This window comes from Ammospiza caudacuta, chromosome 6 (genome assembly GCF_027887145.1).
Source record: "Ammospiza caudacuta isolate bAmmCau1 chromosome 6, bAmmCau1.pri, whole genome shotgun sequence".
In the NCBI taxonomy this organism is placed as follows: Eukaryota; Metazoa; Chordata; class Aves; order Passeriformes; family Passerellidae; genus Ammospiza; species Ammospiza caudacuta.
This window is the reverse complement of record NC_080598.1, coordinates 64,277,257-64,294,385: the sequence shown is the minus strand read 5'-3', so window position 1 is coordinate 64,294,385 and position 17,129 is coordinate 64,277,257. Positions and strand designations below refer to the sequence as shown.

At 44.7% G+C, this 17,129-nt stretch overlaps 1 protein-coding gene across 2 annotated transcripts in view; it reads right to left on the bottom strand.

Moving 5' to 3' along the window:
* NIN (ninein) overlaps nucleotides 1–17,129 on the bottom strand; it is a 64,106-nt gene that overhangs the window by 13,474 nt on the left and 33,503 nt on the right. Inside the window, exons 16-28 of one of the 2 annotated variants that reach the window (XM_058807232.1) lie at nucleotides 14,653–16,668; nucleotides 13,383–13,508; nucleotides 12,510–12,579; nucleotides 11,669–11,884; nucleotides 11,249–11,362; nucleotides 10,017–10,139; nucleotides 9,377–9,490; nucleotides 8,273–8,419; nucleotides 7,347–7,502; nucleotides 5,332–5,481; nucleotides 4,683–4,781; nucleotides 2,780–2,789; nucleotides 368–387 (exon numbers count right to left, since the gene is read on the bottom strand). In XM_058807232.1, the coding sequence (XP_058663215.1) occupies nucleotides 368–387; nucleotides 2,780–2,789; nucleotides 4,683–4,781; nucleotides 5,332–5,481; nucleotides 7,347–7,502; nucleotides 8,273–8,419; nucleotides 9,377–9,490; nucleotides 10,017–10,139; nucleotides 11,249–11,362; nucleotides 11,669–11,884; nucleotides 12,510–12,579; nucleotides 13,383–13,508; nucleotides 14,653–16,668 (3,361 nt within the window). The remainder of the gene's footprint in view (nucleotides 1–367; nucleotides 388–2,779; nucleotides 2,790–4,682; nucleotides 4,782–5,331; nucleotides 5,482–7,346; nucleotides 7,503–8,272; nucleotides 8,420–9,376; nucleotides 9,491–10,016; nucleotides 10,140–11,248; nucleotides 11,363–11,668; nucleotides 11,885–12,509; nucleotides 12,580–13,382; nucleotides 13,509–14,652; nucleotides 16,669–17,129) is intronic. The other variant, XM_058807231.1, reaches the window with a different exon arrangement.

Below are 17,129 nucleotides of genomic sequence, written 5' to 3'. Positions count from 1 at the left end.
ATCAGCGCCTGCTCCCTCTGCCAGGACATCTGCAAAACCCCAAATCCCAAAATCAGCACCTGCTCCCTCTGCCCCAGAGCATCTGCAAAACCCCAAATCCCAAAATCAGCGCCTGCTCCCTCTGCCCCAGAGCATCTGCAAAACCCCCAAACCCCAACATCAGCACCAGGAGCATCTGCGAAAGTCCAAATCCAAAAATCAGCACTCCTCCCTCTGCCCCAGAGCATCTGCAAAACCCCAAAACAGCACCTGCTCCCTCTGCCAGGGCTGCTCTAGAGCATCTGGAAAACCCCAAAATCCCAAAATCAGGGCCTGCTCCCTCTGCCAGAGGTGCCTCAAAAGCATCAGGAAAACCCCAAATCTCAACATGAGCACCTGCTCCTGCTGCTCCAGAAGCACCTGAAAAACCCAAAATCCCAACATCAGCATCTGCTCCCTCTGCCAGGCTGCCTCAAAAGCATCTGCAAAACTCCAAAATCCCAACATCAGCACCAGGAGCATCTGCAAAACTCCAAATCCAAAAATCAGACCTGCTCCCTCTGCCCCAGAGCTTCTGCAAAACCCCAAATCCCAAAATCAGGTACCAGGGCTGCTCTAGAGCATCTGGAAAACCCCAAATCCCAACATCAGCCCCTGCTCCCTCTGCCAGGCTGCCTCAAAAGCATCTGCAAAACCCCAAAATCCCAACATCAGCCCCAAGAGCATCTGCAAAACTCCAAATCAAAAAATCAGCACCTGCTCCTGGCTGCTCCAGAGCATCTGCAAAACCCCAAATCCCAAAATCAGGTACCAGGGCTGCTCTAGAGCATCTGGAAAACCCCAAATCCCAACATCAGCCCCAGGAGCATGTGCAAAACTCCAAATCCAAAAATCAGCACCTGCTCCTGGCTGCTCCAGAGCATCTGCAAAACCCCAAATCCCAACATTGGAACCTGCTCCCTCTGCCAGGGGGGCCCCAAAAGCATCTGCAAAACCCCCAAACCCCAAAATCAGCACTGCTCCCTCTGCCAGGGGGGCCCCAAAAGCATCTGGAAAACCCCAACACCCCAAAATCAGCACTGCTCCCTCTGCCAGGGCTGCCCCAGAGCATCTGCAAAACCCCAAATCCCAAAATCATGTACAAGGGCTGCCCCAGGAACATCTGCAAAACCCCAAATCCCAACATCAGCACCTGCTCCCTCTGCCAGGGTTGCTCCAGAGCATCTGAAAAACCCAAAACCCCAAAACCAGCACCTGCTCCCTCTGAAAGAGCTACCCAGGAGCATCTGCAAAACTCCAAATTCCAACATCAGCACCTGCTCCCTCTGCCAGGGTTGCTCCAGAGCATCTGAAAAACCCAAAACCCCAAAATCAGCACCTGCTCCCTCTGAAAGAGCTACCCAGGAGCATCTGCAAAACTCCAAATTCCAACATCAACACCTTGCTCCCTCTGCCAGGGCTACCCAGGAGCATCTGGAAAACCCCAAATCCCAAAATCAGGTACCAGGGCTGCTCTAGAGAATCTGCAAAACCCCAAATCCCAACATCAGCACCTGCTCCCTCTGCTAGGGGTGCCCCAAAACCATCTGCAAAACCCCAAAATCCCAACATCAGCACCTGCTCCCTCTGCCAGGGCTGCCCCAGGAGCTTCTGCAAATCTCCAAAAAGCCAAAATCAGCACCTGCTCCCTCTGCTAGGGGTGCCCCAAAACCATCTGCAAAACCCCAAAATCCCAACATCAGCACCTGCTCCAGAACATCAGGAAAACCCCAAATCCCAACATGAGCACTGCTCCCTCTGCCAGGGCTGCCCCAGGAGCAGCCTGCTCTCAGATTTTTCATGTGCAAGGGAAACAAGGCTGGACTTGGTGACAGAGGTGGCAAAAAATGGAATTTCACACAAAGGAAGCTGGGCTTTGATTCATCATTTCAGGGCTGAATTATAAAATCACTGAATTTTGGATGAATTCCTACACAAGTTTAGTTGGTGAGCTTTAAGTAGCAATAATTTCCCATTTCAAGGGGAAGGCTGAAGTTGTGCTGAGTATTGTTCTGATTATTTCTAGTCTTTAAGGAACATTTACTCTGCTATTACCCTCAAAATTCAGTATATAACCCCCTACAGATATTTCCTAATGTTCTCTCCTAACTGATTATAAAATCACTGAATTTTGGATGAATTCCTATCAAAGTTTAGTTGGTGAGCTTTAAGTAGCAATAATTTCCCATTTCAAGGGGAAGGCTCAAATTGTGCTGACTATTTCTAGTCTTTAAGGAACATTTACTCTGCTATTACCCTCAAAATTCAGTATATAACACCCTATAGATATTTCCTAATTTTTACTTCTAACTGTGGAGATATTAAGAGCTAAGACAGTCTGGTGAAATAATTTAGAATTTTTCCAGACTAAAGCAAAACCCAGGTAAGTAACTCACAGCTGGAGGAGTTAATTATACTAAAAAGGACCAGAACTGGACAGTAAAAATCCCTGATGGTTCAGAAAAACTAATTTGCAGGTGGGATTTGTGTAGAATTAGTAATTTCTTCCCATAAAGAAAAAAAACCCGAGACCATAAAGGCCCTGTTACCTTAAAACCATGACTCTGTTCCCTTAGGAGAAGGTGTATAAGATTATCTCGGTGATTTTAGCTTTCCTATCACAGCTGATTTTAATTCCCTTTCACACCTGATTTTCATTTTTCCTTTACAACTGGTTTTAATTCCCTTTCACAGCTGGCAAAATTATCAATTTGGATAGATAATATTTCAGTTATTGATTTCATCTCTAAATATTTTTCACAATGGTGCACCTCTTCTGGCCCTGTTACCATCCCTATCTCTGCTGGTCCAGGTAAACAGAAAATAGGTTTAAAAATGCTTCAAAATTAAATTATTTCTGTATTTTAAAGCTATTTAGGGGTTCTTTTTGTTTTTAAAGGAGCTGTTCTTTTCCTGACAATATAAACAGTGAAAATAATGAGTTTTGGTGGGATTTCTTCAGGATTCCTGTCATGCACACAAGTAACTACTGAGGAAACAGTCAATTAGTGCTAACAGCATCTTAGAAATAATTACTAATGAAACAACAATGAAAACAATATAGCCCTGCTGTATTCATCTGTGGAAAAAAGAAATGGAACAATCATGAGCTTGCTAAACTATCAGGATGATACCAAGTGGGATGAGAAATTAATCAATTTGAGGAAACATTGGACAGTCTCATGCAGAGGTAAATATGCAAACACCTTCAAGCCTCACAGGCAATGGGGGAGCAGGAAGCCACTTTTCATTCTCCCACTTCCAATTTTAATTCTTTTGGAAGCAATGGGGTGAATTCTCTCCATTTTCATGGCAACCCCTCAGGAACACACAGATCCTGAGGGTACACATCACATTAACCACAGAAAACCTGTGCACTGTCCAAAACTGACCCTGAAATGAATAGTGGCTTCTGCACTTAAGAGATGCATGGAATAAAAAGGAAAAAAAAAATCACTAAAAAAATGAATTCATTAAAATGAATTTAAAAGAATGAATTTCTCCATGCTATGGGGGTACATGAGAAATGATTGCTCTACCTTCACACACTATTTCAGAGAGAGAACTGCCCCCTTCTCTGCTAGCTCCAACCACTGAGTTCTAGCCAGGTTAGCCATGGACAGAAAGGAGAACAGGCACAAAAGAGAGAGTTAGAAATCACAAATCACTGAGTGAATGTTGCACACACCTGCTGGGAAAAGGTTACCAAAACCCTGCATGGCTGAAATTCACATTTCAGGAGAAAACACAATCCCAGGCTGGTTGTTTATGGCTTTGAGTGTTTGGCATTTTCCCAAAGCTTAATTAACACCATATAAATAAATTCACAAGGAATAGAAACAGTCTTTTCATTAACTTGTCAGAACCTCATCTTTCCTAATTAGGTTTTTACAGTTTTATTACTAATTACATAGGATTTTCAGCCTCATGGCTCCCATTTGGTGGAAAACATGAAGCCATCTATAAAGTGTTAGAGAAGCCTCATCTAAAAGATGCTTTGACTTATGGAACAAGTCAAAATTGTAAGTTTTAAATTTTTTTTTCAATATTATATTTTAAACTCAAATCCAGGACATCAAATTTAGTCAAGACTACTGAGAGAGAGCTTGGAGGTCTGGGCTGACCTTATGGGGTGCACTAAACACACTTAAATTGCCCATTCCTATAACCAAGGACTCCTAAATTTTGATGATCCATCTCCAGCAGAACTTTTACAGCAGCTTTGGGAAGAATCTCCACTAAAGTTTTCACTTGTGCCTTTAAATTAAAAGTAAACTGTGAAAATTGCTATTTTTTCACTATTTAGATAATATTAAGCTTAAATTCAGCAAATTATTCCCAGAGGAAATAAGAACAGGTTTCTACATTAAGAGCAGCATCACACAAATATCAGATAGGAAATTTGAGGGGACATGTTTTAGGAAGGAAGAGGGAAGTGTCAGCCTTGCCTCAAGTACAGAAACAAATTTTTTCTTTGCTGTTTGATTTTCCATCTGAAGCCAAATGTGAATTATGACTAAACAAAACATGCTTGGTCATGAAAGAAGAGAGGTTAATTCTTCTGGTTCCAATTAGTTTTCTCTGTTGCTACACATCCATAAGTTGTTTTAAAATAAAATAAATTCAATAAAATAGTGATAAAGTCAACACTGATTGAAAAGTACCTCCATTAACTGATCATCCAGCTTGACTTGCTTTTTTCTCAGCCCTTCATTTTCTGAGCTGCTTTCCAGTTCACGTTCAAGAGAATTCATCTGACTGATCTACCAGAGACAAAAAGTTTCCTTAGAAAAGCAGCAATTTCTCATTTCATCTGGTTTTCTCCCTTCATGAACCACTGAATACCACGACAACTCAAGTCTAAAAATCAGGAATATTTGGAAAATTGCTTTGCTGCAGGAGCTGCCTCCCAGCAGATGCACAGAGCCCTGTCAGCTCCTTCAGACACAGATTTGGGAGAGGCAAAGAGCACAAAATTCACAAAAAAAGAAAAGTTATCTTAGCTGAGAGGTTGGTGTAATTCTGTGCCTTTCCAAGCCAAGCTGCACTGAAAATTGGATCCTCTATCAATATCTGGTTTAATTTTTATAGTTGATAGGTGCAAATTAATGCATTGTCCACAGATTTGGGGGTTTTGTTGGCAAAAAGTTTCTTCTAGGGAAGAATGGAGACTCAAGGGAGGGACTGATCATTGCCTGGGCATGTTCAACACTTTAAATACAGCTTCTGTCTCAAGGGATATTTCAAAATCCCCGGAGCTTCTGAGAGATGGAAATGACTGATCTGTGTGTTTACCACCCAAAACTCACTCACCTTCCTGTTTGCAGATGACAGCTCCTTCTGCAGCTGCTCACACTCCCTCTTCAAGCTCAGCTTCTCCTGCTCCATGGCTTTGACAATCCCTGCCTGGCTTTGGTGCTTCTGGTGCTTTAGGGACAGGATTGTGGATTCCAGCTGTCGGATCTGAGGAGAGCAGAGATGAACAAATGGGAGAAGATGGCCCAGGTAATTCCACTTTATTGAAAATACCAGCTGATTTTGGAATCACAGAATCTCAGGGTGGTTTGGGTTGGAAAGGAACTTAAATCCCATCTTATTTCACCCTTGCCATGGGCAGGGACATCTCCCACTGTCCCAGGCTGCTCCAAGCCCTGTCCAGGCTGGCCTGGGACATTTCCAGGGATAAAGGAGCAGCCACAGCTGCTCTGGGAAACTCTGGGGTATTTCTGACATCTTGGCCTTCTTTCCCTCTGTCCTCCCCACAATCCACTTAATACTGCAAGCCAAGAAATTGCACAAGAAGAACATTAGGAATATTAAGAATCTTTCTGTTAGCTTGAAGTTGGACTGATATCTTGGACAAGAATTACCAGGATTGTCTTTTAAAGAAAAGAAATATTGTGGGAGTGTTGTGGAGTCTCAAATATTCAAAACCTGCTTGGATTGTGATCTATGCAAAGGGGTCTAGTGACCTCCAGAGAATTAGCAGGATTGCCTTTTAAATAAGAGAAATATCCTGAGAGTGTTGTGGAGTCTCATTCTCTGGAGAAATTCCACAAGAAGAACGTTAGGAATATTAAGAATCTTTCGGTTAACTTGAACTTGGACTGAAATCTTGGACAAGAATTACCAGGATTGTCTTTTAAAGATAAGAAATGTCCTGAAAGTTTTGTGGAGTCTTATTCTCTGGAGAAATTGCACAGGAAGAACATTAGGAATATTAAGAATTTTTTGTTCACTTGAAGTTGGACTGAATTCTTTGACAAGGGCTACCAGGATTGTCTTTTAAATAAGAGAAATATTCTGGGAGTGTCGTGGAGTCTCATTCTCTGCAGATATTCAAACTGTGCTTGGATTGTGATCAATGCAAAGGGGTCTGAGTGACCTCCAGAGAATTACCAAGATTGGACAAGGACTACCAGGATTGTCTTTTAAAGAAAAGAAATATTCTGGGACCATTGAGGAGTCTCATTCTCTGGAGAAATTGCACAGAAAGAATGTTAGGAATACTGAGAATCTTTTTGTTAACTTGAAGTTGGACTGAAATCTTAGAAAAGGACTGAGATCTTGGAGAAGGACTTCACAACACTCTGAGGATATTTCTTTTCTTTAAAAGACAAGATTGTCTTTTAAAGAAAAGAAATATCCTCAGAGTGTTGTGCAGCCTCATTCTCTGGAGAAATTGCACAAGAAGAATGTTAGGAATATTAAGAATCTTTTTGTCAACTTGAAGTTGGACTGAAATCTTGGACAAGGACTACCAGGATTGTCTTTTAAAAAGAGAAATATCTTAAGAGTGTTGTGGAGTCTCAGATATTCAAAACTTACTTGGATTGTGATCTATGCAAGGTGGTCTGAGTGACCTCCAGAGAATTACCAGGACTATCTTTTAAAGAAAAGAAATATCCTGAGAGTGTTGTGGAGTCTCATTCTCTGGAGAAATTGCATAGGAAAAACATTAGGAATATTAAGAATTTTTTGTTACCTTGAATTTGGACTGAAATCTTGGACAAGGACTACCAGGATTGTCTTTTACAGAAAATAAATATTCTGGGAGTGTTGTGGAGTCTCATTCTATGCAGATATTCAAACCCTGCTTGGATTGTGATCTATGCAAAAGGGTCTGAGTGACCTCCAGAGAATCACTAGGATTGGCAAGAATTACAAAGATTGTCTTTTAAAGAAGAGAAATGTCCTGAGAGTGTAGTGGAGTCTCAGATGTTCAAACCCTGCTTGCATTGTGATCTGTGCCAAGGGGTCTGAGTGCCCCCCAGATCTCCCAGCCCAGCCCTGCCGTGGTGTCTCTCCCAGCCTGCCCAGGTTTTTACCTTTTCCCTGCAGTGGGCCAGGTCTGTTTTTGTGCTCTGCACTTCCCTCTGCAGCCTCTCGTTGTCCTGCCTGAGCAGCTCCTGCTCACCCCAGGGGATGGGCCCCTGCTGCTCCTGCAGCCCTGAGGGAGGCACAGCCACTTCCAGAACCAGGTTCTTAAGACAGACAGAATTGCAGGGTTAGGCCTTCAACAAAGAAGCAGACATTTGCTCTATTCAGGTGGGATTGAGGTGGATTTTCAGTAAGTGCAGGCTCCAAAGTTGCAGCATTCCCATCTCCCTCCCAGCCCAATCTCTGTTGTTCTTAAAAAATCCAATGTGCAAATCCCAAGTGCTTCCCTCCACTAAAATCATGGATAATAGCTGTGTGCACAAGGAGTGCACAGAGGTCAGCAACACAAAAAAAGCAATTTATGCTCTCCTTAGAGCCAAACAGAACTCAGTGTTCTATATTATGCACTAATAGCTGCAATTTAGCTCCTGTTGTACAATTCTGAAACAGCCTCTTTTCCACGTGGACATTAAATATTCCTTAATTACATGGCAAACAAGCCAAATGAGTAACTGAATTCATAACAGCAATCCCAGGACTGCTGTCTACAACCTCCTTCAGTTACAAATCCTCATTAGCTGAGAGGTTGGAGTAATTCTGTACCTTTCAAACCCAAGTTGCACTGAAAATGAGCTCCTCTGTCAATGACTGGTTTAATTGTTATAGTTGATAGGTGTAAATTAATGCATTGTCCATAAAGTTGGGGGTTTTATTGGCAAAAGGTTTCTTTTAGGGAAGAATGGAGATTTAGGAGAGGGGGACTGATCACTGCCTGTCCACGTTTAACACTTAAAATACAGCTTTTAAAAACCAGCTAAAAACAACATTATATGCAATATCCAATAATTTCAGGTACCTCCTGAGATGCCTTTACTTTTTCACTGGTGCCCTGCAGCTGTTTGTGCAGTGCCATCACTTCTTGTTCCAGACTTTCCTTCTCCTGCTGTGTCAGCTGCAGGTCGGATTTCAGCCGGGACATTTGGAGGTTGCTGCTCTGCAGAGCTTCACTCAGGCTCTGAACCTGGAAAGAGCAAAAGCACAGCTTTGCCTTTGCTGGGTCAGCATTCCCTGTGTGCATCAGGTATCCCAGGGATTTAGGATCTCTGATGGAAGGAGTGAAGTTAAAACGTTGATTTTTCCCCTTTGAAAATGTTAAATTGAGTTTATTGCTCTCCACAAGTCCCTGACAGGAAGGTGGAGCTGAAGGGGGTCAGGCTCTGCTCCCAGGGAACAAGGGACAGGATGAGGAAACAGCCTCAGGGTGTGCCAGAGGAGGTTTAGATTGGATATTAGGGAAAATTTCCTCATGGAAAGGGATTTTGAGCATTGGCACAGCTGCCCAGGGCAGTGGTGCCATCACCACCCCTGAAGGGATTTAAAAGCTGTGTGGATGTGGCACTTGGGGATACAGGTCAGTGGTGGCCTGGGCAGTGCTTGGGGAATGATTAGACTCAATCCTATAAGGATTTTCTACCCTTAAAACTCTACAATTCCAAATCATTTTCCAACTTTCTGTTCCAAGCTCGCAGCCACCCACTTTAAATAGAGCCACAATGCTGCATTCACCAGAAACATCTCCCAGCCCTGAGCATTCACTGAGATATCCTGGAAAGAAGCTTTCCCTTGAATTGTTTGTTCTTCCTGGCAGGAATTCTTCCAACTCAACCAAGCAGGGAACCACTTGATCCCATCCCTGCCTGGGGAAGGATGAGCCTGCAGCAGCACAGAGGAGCAACAGCAGAGTCTCTGCAGCACTTTAGGAATCACCAGGCAGAGGGAATTGGCAAAAGTAACTTGGCTGCAGAGAGAAAAACCCTTCCTTGTGTTTTACAAGTTTCCTTTTGTGCTTTAAGAACATCACTTGGAAAGCCCCTCAGGCAGCCATTCTCATCAGGAGGGGCCTTTCATGAGAAAAAGCACTACAGGAGATGATCAAACTGCTTTTATCAGGGTCAGACCATAAATCAGCGTTTCCTACCTTGTCCTGGGAGAGGCTGAGCTGTGCTTTCAGTGCCTGGCTCTGCTGCTCCCAGGATTTCTGCTCCTGCTCCAAGCTGCCAACTGCACTCTCCAGGCAGCTGACCTGGGCCACCTGCAATGAGATTGCACAGGAATCCTCACTCAGGAATTTGCTTTTGACTCCAGTTCACTTCAAGGGTTACCCCAGACAGAGGGAGTTAATGCTAAGGAAGGAAGGAAAATGCAGGAAAGCCAAAAGCCCCTCAGCTCCCTGAATTCCCACACAATGGGATTATTATTTACAGTGAGCAGAGTGCTCTGCTCCAGTTCAGAGTTACAGTGGGTTAGAGATGCAATAGAAGTCCAAGAACACAGAACACTGTCTTCCTTGTCCTGCTGCAGGATTTATATCCAGGCCTCTCTTCCTTGCAATGTTTGGAATTTTCTACATCATCAAATTACAGTAAAGCTGTGCTCCAGAATTGAAGCTTTCCTCTCTAAAACCAGCTAGGGGAAAAAAAAAAAAAAAAACAGGCAGTGGCAACAAAGCCTTTATGTGGCTTGAGGGTGAGGGGAAAAACCATCCAGAGAAGCTTCACAGCTATAGGAATTTTAACAGCCTTTTACAGCACACAGTGATGAGGATTTTCCTTTCTTACCTTCTCAATGCATCTGTTCAGTTCCTCACTCAGGGCTTCTTTCTCTTTCTGCAGCTTTTCATTTTTAGTGATCAAACTTGCAACTTCATTCTGAAGCTCAGCAAGATCAGGACATCTGGGCAGCTGTGGGAAATAAAACCCCTCAGAGTTGCATTTTTGTGCTGTCACAGAATTTGGCATGACAAATCAGGGGATGCCCAAATGGTTTGGGATGGAAAGGACCTTTAAAGGTCATAAGCAGGGACACCTTCCACCATCCCAGGCTGCTCCAAGGTGTCCTTGGACACTTCCAGGCCCTCCCCACCCTCACAGGGAAGGATTTTTCCATAATATCCCATAGAAATCACCAAACACAGAGGGAAAACCAATCCTTTTCCCAAGTGCCCCAGTGCTTTATCCCTGCCTTTCCTCATTGCATCTCTGTAATTACACTCCACAATCCACTCCTTCCTCAATAGGCCTCAGCTGCTTTTGCTTCTTAAGAGCATTATCTGCCCTGAGCACTGAGTGTTTTACACCGTGCAGAAAATGACTTTGTGGAGCCCTAATCAGGGAACTGCCTCGTTTGAAGCCTTCATTATCTGTGTTTATTAGCATACATTTACAGCCAATTGAGCTGTGCTTGTACAGGAGATAACTGAGCTCTCCAGGAAATTATCCTCAGACCTTGTGAGACTCCCAGATCTCCAGATGGGTTTAGCAACAGGAATTCTGCCTGACAGGACGTGCTGGAAGAGCTCACTCCTTAAATAGAGCTAAAATGGGTTATATCTCCAGTTAACCAGGGGAATGTTCTCATGTGCATCCCATTTTCTCTGTCTATCCCTTAATTAGAACTTTAAATCTTTATCTTGACCAAAGCTTCCCTTTGTAGATCCACTAGTCCCAAAATCTTTTGGCAAAGTCTAAGTGAACCCAACCTTATTTGAAGAATTGTGTGTTGCACCTGGAAACTGTTTGAAGAGGAGTTACATTCCCTTTCTTTAAAGAAATCAACTATTTCCACCTCTTCATTTTCATCCATTAAGAGACAGTGCAAATTAATGTGATAGCACTCAAATAAAATCCCAGAAGGGTTTGGGCTGGAAGGGACCTCTAAAGGCCATCAAGCTCCAACCCCTCTGGAATAAACAGGGACATTTTCCACTATCCCAGGTTGTTCCAGGGTGTCCTTGGACACTTCCAGGGATGCAGGGACAGCCACAGCTCCTCTGGGCAATGGGATGCCACACCTGCTTTGTCTTCTCCAGCTCCTGCTTGAGGATGTGGTTCTCCTGCTCCAGTAGATGAGCTTGAACCTTCATTTTGGACAAATCCATCTCCAAGGATGACACCATATTTGATGACTGCAAAAAAGGAAAGGCTCAGATTTCGATTTAGGAGACTCACAGAGCAAAGTTTGAGCAGAGGATGCTGCAGCCACTGGACAGAGCTGAGATGGCACTGGGTGAACAACATGGAAAATGCAGGGCAATATTTGGCATCACCAAGCTATGTTTTCAAGGCAAACCTGCACATTTTTCCCTCCTGCCTTTTGGCTGCTGCTGTGTTTAAGGCAGCACTTAGCAAAGCTCAGCTTTGAAACCCCACTCCAGGACAGGGATGCCAATCCCAAAGCCCCTGAGGCCCAGCTGTCCTACCAAATGCTGTACCTCGATTTTTGAGTTTTCCAGCTCCTCTTTCAGCAGCAGCCTCTCCTTTTCCCATTCTTCCAGAGTGCACTTCCCCTCTTCCCTCTCCTTCTGCTTGAGCAGCCTTGCCAGCTGTTGGTTGAGATCCTGCACATCTGCCTGGTTTTTGGAGTTCCTCTGGCTGAGTTCTGTATTTTCAGAGTCCAGCTGTTGGTTCCTGGTCTTCAGATCAGCCACCTGAGAGGGGACAGCAGTGTTTTTACACCAGGAATGAGATTTGGGATATTTCCTTTCTATTAAAGTGATTAAGGATCTGACAAGTCTCTCTCTGACAGTGACTCCAAACAAATAATTTGTCATAATTGGCCTTAATTAGAGACCAGTCATATCTGTCACCCAACACTTGGCCATGCTGGTGTGGATTTTGAGGGTTATCCTAACAGATTACTCTAAGCAAATATTTTCCTAAGCAGTACCAAGATGGCATGGATGTTAAAGGTAATTAATCCTTTTATTTCACCCATTATAACAAGCCACACCTGAAATAAAAGTAGCAGCCACATGGATGCAACTGGCAGAATTCCTAGACCAAGCCAGCTGGGAAATGAGCAGAGGTTGAATCACAATCTCAATTTCCCGTGGGTTACTGCAGAGAATTGCACAAAAATTACAAAACAAAAGATTTAAACTTTGTTTTTCTACAAAAGTTGACTGTGGAAAGTGCTCTCAAGCCTGTGAGCTGGACAATTACAGCTTTTGTGTTATGAGCAGGTCAAGTGACCTCAAATCAATCCCAAAGTGCAATTAAACAGTTATCAAAACGTTTACATTTATAAAATGCTGGTGTTCTGCTGCCACACACCTGCTTTTTCAGGTTGTCCACCATCTTCTGCACAGCCACTTTCTCTTTTCTCACAGCCTCTATTTTCTGCCTATGGAGAAAGGAAAGCTCATTAACACTAAAATCAATTATCAATATACATAACTGCAAGATTGCACAGGAGGACATCACCTCAAGTTGTGGCAGGGGAGGTTTGGATTGGGTATTAGGAAGGATTTCTTGGGACTGGTGGAGTCCCCGTCCCTGGAGGGATTTAAAATCCATGTGGATGTGGCATTTGGGGACACAGGGCAGTGGTGGCCTCAACAGTGCTGGGTTAATGGTTGGATTTGAAGATCTTGGAGGTATTTTCCCATCTTATTGATTCCAAAAATAAGCTGGTTTTTTTTAAACACCATCATAAATGGTAATTGTGGCTATTTATTTATTTATTGCTCAGCATCCCTGCTCTGCATCAGAAGTGCTCAACCTCTCAAGGTGCCCCAAGTGGGTCTTTCCTAGAGGGGAAGAACAATCCCAGGATCAGGGATGGTTCTGCACTTGGCAAGGACCCAACCACTGGAATAATCTGTCAGAGGAGCCTCTCCCTGCCTGTGGTGAAGCACAAACAATTGCACCAGGCCAGCTCCTAAACCCTCTGTGTGTGTTACTGGGTCACCTCAATGCCTACAGCTAAGCCCCAGCAGGCTCTGGGGATGGGCAGGACAAGCTGGGGCAGGGAAAAGGATGAGGAATAACCTGACAACCTGCTGGGTTTCCATGAAATAACCCCATTTTGGATTTCTACCCCATTTTGGATCTGTACAGCACCTAACACACAAAGGAGCTTGGAGAGAAGGGGTCAACCCATTGTGGCTGAGCAGACACAGGGTGCATTGCCCATGGAATTCTCACCTCATTTCTTCCCTGGATCCATTCAGCTCCCTCAGTTTCAGGCTGGAAGCGCTCCCCTCCTCATTTAACAAGGTCACCTCGTTTTTCAGGACGGCGTTTTCCTCGCGGAGCTTCTCGGCCTCACACCTGTGGCACAGACAGGACACAAGTGAGAACAGCTCCTGGGGGGCACCTGGAGAGGAAAGAGTCCCCCAAGTCAGAGCTACCTGTAATGCTTCAAAAACAATGCCTTGCTTTATGTATTAATGGTGGATTTATAGTTTACACCAATTCAGTAGGAGCGCTCCCCAGTTTGTTCAAAAAAACTCCACAATTTTGCAACAAACTTTAAAAAAAACCCTTTTGGGGCATGTTTTTGAAGTGAGTTAAAATCTAAAGTTTCACACTATATCCTACATATCTTTCAGTCCTCAAGCTAGAAATAACAACTGAACAGCACAATATGCAGATTGCCAGGAGAGTGAGCTGTTTCCCCAGCTGGAATTCAGAATTCTGGGAACAGCACGGTTGGAAAATGTCTTTTCTGTCCTCAGGAGACTGCAAAGAAATAACTTAGCCATGGTGGGACACCTGAAAGAATAATTTCCTGCAGGAAGCTGGTGCTGAATAATTAAACCACTTGTAGCCACTTTAACCATAAAAAAAAAAAAGGAAATCCTTGCTGGAATATAGCAGTTAGAAAAAGTAGGTAAAACCTATGATGAGTATAATATAATGAATATATGTTTTATAACTGTATTTACCATATCCCACTCCTGAAGGGCTCCTAACTGGGAAAAGTCCCTATAATTCTCTAATATTAACCCAAATACTGAGAAAAATAGAAGCACTTTTAGCATTTCAAATCACCATAATCCTACAGCATTCACCGAAACACTGAGGCAAAAGAGGAGCAATTTCAGCCTTGTGAGCAACATTCAGCTCTAGAAGGGAACAAACTGAGTGAAGTGAATATTAGTAAGAGCTACAAAGCACTCTGGAGGTGTTACCATGGATTTTGGACACGGGGATGGCAATGGGTTTGTGCTGCAGGACGAGCTACACACGGTGACGGTGACATCCACACACAGGACAGCTGGCAGGTGCTCCAGGCACAGAGAGGAGCAAGGCACACACAGTTACTGATTCCAGTGGTCTTTGTTATCCACGACTAGAGGAGTTAGGAGTCCGTGGCAGTGTTTGCTACTCAGTTAAGGCAGAGTTAATCTAGGGTGGTTAGAGGAGCAGCCGGGGCAGCGCTGGGTTAGTGGCGAACGCCGCGGTACGTTACCTCAGCACGTCAACCTTCTGCTGCAGCTCAGTGCACGTGCTCTGCAAGCCCTGGGTCACTGCCCTCCTCTGCTCTGGGGGACCCACAGCTTCCTCCTTCACCTGGGGGCTGGGATCCCCCATTCCTGCTTTGCCCACTTGGGTCACGGCGCTGTCGCTTTGGGGGTTCTTGCCCTGCTGGCCCATTGATGTGGTGGGATGTTCTTCCAGCTTCCCACTTGTGTCACTGGGCACATCTGGGTCTCCTTGAGCATCTTGTTCTTGGGCATCCTCCAATTCTCTAATATCTTCCAATTCTTTAATACCTTCCAATTCTTTACCTTGCATGAGGAATTCGCCGTTTTCATCTTCAAACTTGATGCTTTCCGTCTCACTCTCTTTTTGCTCACAACAAAGCCTCCTCAGCCTGCGCAGGTTCTCTTCCAGCACTCCATTTCTTTCAATTAACTGCATCACTTCAGCCTTCAGATCCTCATTTTCTACCTGAATTTCTTCTTGCAGGGACAGAAGTTCAGCCTGTGCCATGGATCTGTCTTCCAGCTCTTCCATCTTTTTCCAAAGCTGAGCTATTACACTCTTCAGGTCACTGTTTGCTGCCCCAGGAGTGTGATCCAGCAGGAGAGAGTCTTCACTCAGTTCTTCAGCCCTCTCCAGCTCCACCTGCACCTTCAAAGCATCAGAAACAAGCCCTTTATTTTTGGGAGCTATTCTGTGATTTAGCAGATGAACCTTCTGCTGTTTGACATCGTTGTGGAGCGTTTTTACCCTGGGAACTTTCTCCAGGTCTCTCTTTTTTGGCAGCAGAGGCACCCAAGAAAGGTTCTTGTCACCATCCTGGTTGCCATCAGCATCCAGAGCTGCTGGATTTCTCTGGATCCAGCACCCCTGTGCCTCAGGGTGGCCACCAGCTCTGGCTTTCACACATTCCTCCTCCAAATCCCAATCCATCTCCGACATTTCTTCCAGGTCTGTAGCATCAGCCTCCAGAGGTGGAAGGACACTGAAATCTGCTCCCACGGCCACATCTTGGCAATCACTGGGCAGCCCTTCAAAGCTGGGCTCCATTTCCTCTGGCTCTGAGCCAGGCTGGGAGCAGCTGGGGCTGGGAGGATGCAGCTCCTGCTCCGCCGCTCGCAGCCGGTGCTGCAGCCTCAGGATCTGGGCAGCCATCCTGACATTCTCCTTCACTGCCTGCTCGTGCACCTTCTGCAGGCTCTGCAGAACATCCCCATCGTCTCCCAGGGGAGCTGCACCAGGAAAAGCAGCGAGCTGGCTCCTGGCTTTTGCATACTCACTCTCCAGGAGCCTGTAATGGCTCTGCAGGGCAGCGAAGCTCCGTGTCTCCCACTGCAATTTCTGGATCTTCCCTCGTAGGTCTGAGACTTCCAAGCCCATCTCAGCCTTCTCCGTCTCTGCTCTCTCACAAATGTCTCTGTTTAAACTCTCCAGAGCAAGGAGTTTGGAATTGAGCTCTTCTTTCTCTCGCTTATACTCACTGTCCAGCCTCTCTAGCTTCTCCCTAACCAGTTTCCCATTTTGCTCCACTGTGGATATTTGTTCCTCTTTCTCCTTCAGCTCTTTTTCGTGGTCATTTTGGAGTTGGTTTATCTTCTCCATCATCTTTTCCTCCTGCTCCTGGGCAGCATTCCTCAGCTCTCTCAGCTCCTTCTCCAGCTGCTCCCTCTCACACACCAGCTTGTTCACTTCCTCCTTGAAATGTTTCTCCAGGAGATCCTTCTCCTGGCTGAGGGCACAACAAACAGCCTTCTCACTTGCCAAGCTTTCCTTCAGCTGCTCGTGGGCCTCAGCAGCCTCCTGAGCAATCTCATCCCTCTCAAACTCCCACTGGGATTTCTCCTCTCTCTGCTGCTCAGCCAGCTCCTGCAGCTCTCTCTGGTAACGTCCCTCCAGGCTCTGCAGGGTCTCTTCATACTTATTCACAAGGGTTTGTGTGTCCACAGAAAACTGAGTTTGTGCATGAGATGCTCTTCTGTTATAGTCACTTGCCATTTTTTTCCTAGACATGGTTAACATAAGATATTACTAAGCTACCTCAGAGATTAAACTGGCTTTTTAGGCTGAATAAAACAAGTTGGAAATTTACTTTTTTTAATCCACTGACTATTGGATGGGTGTTTCTGGGAGCTGCAAGTTAAATTCGAGGCAATTTGGTGAAACTTCAAAAAGAAAAACTGCTTTGGAAAAGTGCAACAAGGCAATTTGGTGAAACTTCAAAGGGAAAAACTGCCTTGGAAAAGCGTAACAACTCATGAAATGTCCTCAGAAAAGGTTTCATGTGCAATATGTGCCCTTCAGTTCCTGTGCTCAGATTTTGGGGGGGAAATTGCTCTCATCCCCCTCACCCCAGGGTGGCTTCAGTTTCTTTTGACACTCCATGTTGGCTAAAAGCACTTCCCTGCCACCCCTTTCCTTCTTCAGCAAAGAACCCTGAAAACCCAGAGCTTATTGAGCTTTAAA